The following is a 4649-nucleotide window of genomic DNA, read 5'->3' on the forward strand; positions in this document are numbered from 1 at the left end:
TCTCTCTCTCTCTCTCTCTCTCTCTCTCTCTCTCTCTCTCTCTCTCTCTCTCTCTCTCTCTCTCATTGGCATGCTCAGCGAAAGAAAATCGCGTTTGCTGGCTGGCTGCAAGCACAAGGCTGGCCGGCAAATGACTCGGGGAGGACGTCGTCAAATAAATAGAGCATCAAAGTGAAAGATGTGCCCAGCAGCAGCAGCAGCCACTCTCGCTAGCTCATCATCAAAAATTCTCTCAAAAGTATTTGAGAGCAAAGTTGATGCCGCTGCACCGGTCTGCTTTTCTGCCAGCCAGCAGCAAGCTCAGATTGCATTAAACCGTCAACGGGGAGAGCTTAGTTGAAATAATTCAATAAAAATCGCAGGTCAGAAAGCTGGCTGTGTAGAAAGCAACTCAGCTAAATTGGCCTCTACGTTTTGCAGCTGCTAGAAACTTGGATCGCTGCACATTAGAGATAATCGTACTTCGATTATGGCTAATGAACACACTTGGAAATTGTTTGATTCAATCAGGATCTCTATTGGAATGTGATGACAGGACAAAATCGAATTATATTTGTGCGCAGAATATCTTTTCTGCATCTAATAATATTATATGCTACATTATAATTCATTACTAAAAGGTTCATCGTGTATGGTATGACTTATTTTTCAGAATTGGAAACGTTCATCTATTATTTTAACGTAAATGCTTAACTTTTATTTGCAAAACACGCATACATCTACAGAGTTTGATAAACATTTTTCTGCAAAAATGCATCTTTGGTAATTCGCCTTTTCCTAACAGTCAATTGAATTTTTTATTTCGTGCATCAAGCGCAAGGGTTGTTGGCGCCGGCGTAGCTGAGGCATGTGGCGGGCATCTTGACCCTGAACAGCCTGCCCTTCTCGCGGCAAACGCACAGTTTGAACTGCTGCGTGGAGCCCTCGTTGGTCACCAGTGGCATGTTCTGCACATCGAGCACCACGCCGTGCCCGCCCATCAGGTGGATCGAGCCATTCAGACTGCGCAGGAGCAAATCTTGGTCAGCGCTCCACACGATTTCCTTGCCCTCGATTTTGGTGCCCTGCGAATCACAAAGCGTCTTTCTTCAGAGGATGTAACAATTCATTTTTAAGTTAAAAATTTTTTCTAACGGTTTGCGTATAAATTTTTTCCCGTATATTTTTCTTTCATTCGTTTTTTTTTTTTTTTTTTTTGTTAATACAAATACACCTTAAACTACCTCATTTCCGCGGAGTTTGACGTATGTGTCAGATCCGACCAGCAGGTTCGAGTCGACAGGACTGGAGATCCTGCTCACGCGGGCGATTTGCACGTCCAGTTTTTTCACTCCCTTTGGAAGTTCAAAGTTCGGATAGGCAGAGGAGAACACCAAACGGCCTTCATGATCTTTCACCTGTGCAAACGATATTTTGTTACAAAAAAAAACAGCATTTTATTTATCTCATTAACCTCAAATGTGGAAACGTTTGTAATTTCGGCCAAGCCGTCCGGTCTGACCACAATTTTCGAGGTGGTCCAAGTCTTGGCGCCTTTGTGTTTCAAAATGTTGACGACAGCCTCTGAGTTATCGGCAGTAAGAGACACAGGACTGTCTTGGAAGCCTTCAAGGTGGCCGTCCCGCTTAGTGATGTTACACAGATCAGTTAGGCCGTAGAATTTGATCAGGTTGTCAGAGGGTATGAGTTCCAGGCTCTGTAAAAAAATTAGAAGTCTTTTTTTTCAGTCTAGGAAGTGAATTAATCTCACTTGCATTCCCTGTCCGAGTCTGAGGACGCTTAGAATGGTGAAGGTGAGGATCATGTTGACCAGGGCCAAAATCAGGAGCACCACCACCAAGACCCAAAACATAAAGGCCTTGCTCTCCTTTGGCTGCGTCTGCTGCAGAGTATATGGAGACACGAAGTCGGCTCTGAAAAATTAACAAAAATATGGATTATTTGACGTTTAGATTTCATTTTGAACAACATTAATCCCATTTCTTGCCCTCACCGCATATTTACAGAACTAATGGAATATTATTTACTCTGCAAATGAAATGGTGAAACATTTGACATTAAAAGTGTCAACGAATTGTTGCCGCGAGCGATAGCAATAATGGGAGTTTTCAGGAACTGGACGTTTGCTTCTCATTAAATACGCAGAGGTAATTGGCCATCAAATCTGCGGCGGCACACGCAAACAGCACTCGCTCTCTCTGAGAAAAAAAGGCAATAACCCGTGGGCGTTGTGCCGTTTGCGCGGCGGATAAATAAACATGCTTGCGACAGGACGAGAGTCCGCCTGTGGAAACATCATGTGCATCGGGTGATGTTTGCTCTGCATCGGCACGAAATTAATTTGGCTACCAAAACAGCCCCCTGCACCTTGGGCAAACACGCGGGTGCACGCGTGGTGCTCGCCGTCGGCAAGTCAAAAACCTAATTAGGCCGAGGGCGGAGGAGGACCGACCTGAAGCTGCCATTGTGGCTCTTCACCATTAGCTCCTTCTTGACCAGGGTGCTGCGGCCGCTCGAGGGCAGCACGTCCAGCGGCGCGGCCGACTCTCTCGCCTCCAGGATCATGCCGAAAAACCGGTCGAATCGACGCCAAAACGAGCCTATTTTCGGCCCGAGGGAGGCGTTGTGTGTGTATTTTTGGACGAACACGACGACGGCGGCGGGGCCTGCGCGTACGTATCGACCGGCCGCGGCGTCGAGCGGGACACGCAGGCGCCACCGCCGCTGCTGCTCTCTGAGGACGGGGGCATCCTAACGTGAGTATAAATATGCACTCGAGAGAGACGGCGGCGGCGACGGCGGCGGCGGGAAAGAGGCCGCGGGCGCTTTGCTCCGCTCGAGTTTGCCTCAAAAGGGCGCGCACGGCGTCTAATAAATTCTTGAATGGGACCCTTCCTTGCTCGCCCCCCGCCCGACAAAAAGCAGCCGACGGCCGCAAACAACCCCCGTGCGCGTTGCACCCTCTTACTCTCTCGCTCGCTCACTCGGCTCGTGATGAACCGACTTTCGTGCGAACCGAAATTAGCGGCGCAATTTCCCGTCCCAGTCCCTTTTCACTTAGCACGCATAATGGAAATGCAGTCGTTTGTGAAGTTGCCTCTCGCACCTGCCCTCTCGTCTCTCCCTGCGACTTTAGTTTGACCCATTAGCCGCTCTTCAATTTATTTGCACGTGTGTTTGACTTGTTTTTGATCAAATAAACCAAGATTGAGATTTTTAAAGTTATTCTGAAAATTCTCAAGAGGAATAAATAACGAAAACTTCATCCTCGTTGATTTCAGAATAATTTAATTAAACTAGACCAGTTTTGGTGACTCCAAATCTGCAATAAACGAGGATGAAGTCTTGTTATTCATTTTCCTCTCAAGAATGCAAACCAGCTTTGAGTGAAAATGTTTCTGGAGAATCTATTCTGAAAATTTAGTGTGATTTTTAAGCACAATATTTAATGCATCACTCTGGACGTGAAATGAAGCTCAGATTCTCCTCCTTCCAATCAGTTTTGTCATTTAGGATGCAGAATTCCTCTACTCTTATGGAATTTGAGCTAGTGGATTCTATAGTAAAATGTTTCAAGGTGTTTAATTAATTTTTATATAAAATTATATGAAGAGATTTAAAAGCGACCTCTGTGTCTAATTAGGCAACCTGCCGCTCAGGGAAGATGTGCGGGACGCATAAGGACACGATTTCTTCGAACGACAACAGCAGTTGGCAGGCGCTGAGTCCTAAGTCAGCCGCAAACTTCATGCAGCGGACGCTTGTCGGTTCACATGTTTGAAGGCGACAGTTCCTATGCAATTAGAGCACATTGCTTGGTTGCGATAGCACCTTATTCTTCGAGGAAAGTTCATAACACAAGAAATTTTATGAGATAATGGCAGTAAAACGATTTAAGGCTAAAGTACATAGATTACTGCTTAACAAAAAGAGTTATTGAACTAGTTTACAGCAAGGCGTACGTGTTCAAGCTCTCCAAATTTGTTGAGAGCAAATTTTTAAACAAAAACGAGATAACCTCGTGGAGTGCTGTTTCGCGGGATTTTACATTAACAAGCAGTACTGATAATATATAAATTAGATCGCAATGAACTTGATTTAAATGTAAATAACTACGTTTAATTGGGGCCATGACTGTATAAGGAAACCACTTCATAGATAAGATGACCGTATCAAACTTTCCTGCAGTCGGTTAATGGAATGCTAGGAATAAGAAGCTTTTGTACGTAAATCCCTTTATCAATTCTAATCTATACAGAAGAAAAATCTTTTCCTCAGACGCCACACATAACAGTTTTGTAATAAAGATGCGAGTTTTTACTAAATTGTACTAGTTTAGAATCTAGAAAAAAATGTGTCAAAAATAAAGTAAACAATAAAGTATTGTGTAAGGTCTGTTTTTTCTCTCATCCTGCATTGAACAAGAAGTGTGCAGCTCATTTTAAATGAATTTCATTGGTGTCACATAATAGAAATTCCATACTTATGCATTATTTACTCGACCGGGTTGACAGGATTATATCATGAAGAAGAAATTGATTTATTTCTGATGAGTGATTCTAATTTCCAAACGAGGCATCACTACAATAATCGTAAAACTGCGCTGTTCCAGCCTCGTTTCAGAAAATTTTGTTCCTCGCACAAATTGT

At 44.0% G+C, this 4649-nt stretch overlaps 1 protein-coding gene across 1 annotated transcript; it reads right to left on the reverse strand.

Annotated features, from left to right (window-relative positions):
* Positions 1-669: 669 nt before the first annotated feature.
* Scgbeta (sarcoglycan beta) lies at positions 670-2733 on the reverse strand. The gene is made up of 5 exons (XM_065490294.1): positions 2453-2733; positions 1751-1913; positions 1454-1696; positions 1224-1397; positions 670-1064 (listed from the first exon to the last, which is right to left on the reverse strand). Exons 1-5 carry the CDS (start codon positions 2563-2565, stop codon positions 810-812), a joined length of 948 nt encoding a protein of 315 aa, XP_065346366.1. The 5' UTR covers positions 2566-2733; the 3' UTR covers positions 670-809.
* Between the last annotated feature and the right edge of the window lie 1916 nt (positions 2734-4649).

This window comes from Cloeon dipterum, chromosome 1, assembly GCF_949628265.1.
Source record: "Cloeon dipterum chromosome 1, ieCloDipt1.1, whole genome shotgun sequence".
NCBI classification, from domain to species: Eukaryota; Metazoa; Arthropoda; class Insecta; order Ephemeroptera; family Baetidae; genus Cloeon; species Cloeon dipterum.

What these genes read in the sequence shown, in the direction of transcription:
- Scgbeta (XM_065490294.1), bottom strand. Translation starts at nt 2,565, where the DNA reads ATGATCCTGGAGGCGAGAGAGTCGGCCGCGCCGCTGGACGTGCTGCCC. An exon ending in GACTCGGACAGGGAATGCAA is followed by an intron (nt 1,697 to 1,750) that starts GTGAGATTAATT and finishes ATTTTTTTACAG; the next exon opens with AGCCTGGAACTCATACCCTC. An exon ending in TCAAACTCCGCGGAAATGAG is followed by an intron (nt 1,065 to 1,223) that starts GTAGTTTAAGGT and finishes TGTGATTCGCAG; the next exon opens with GGCACCAAAATCGAGGGCAA.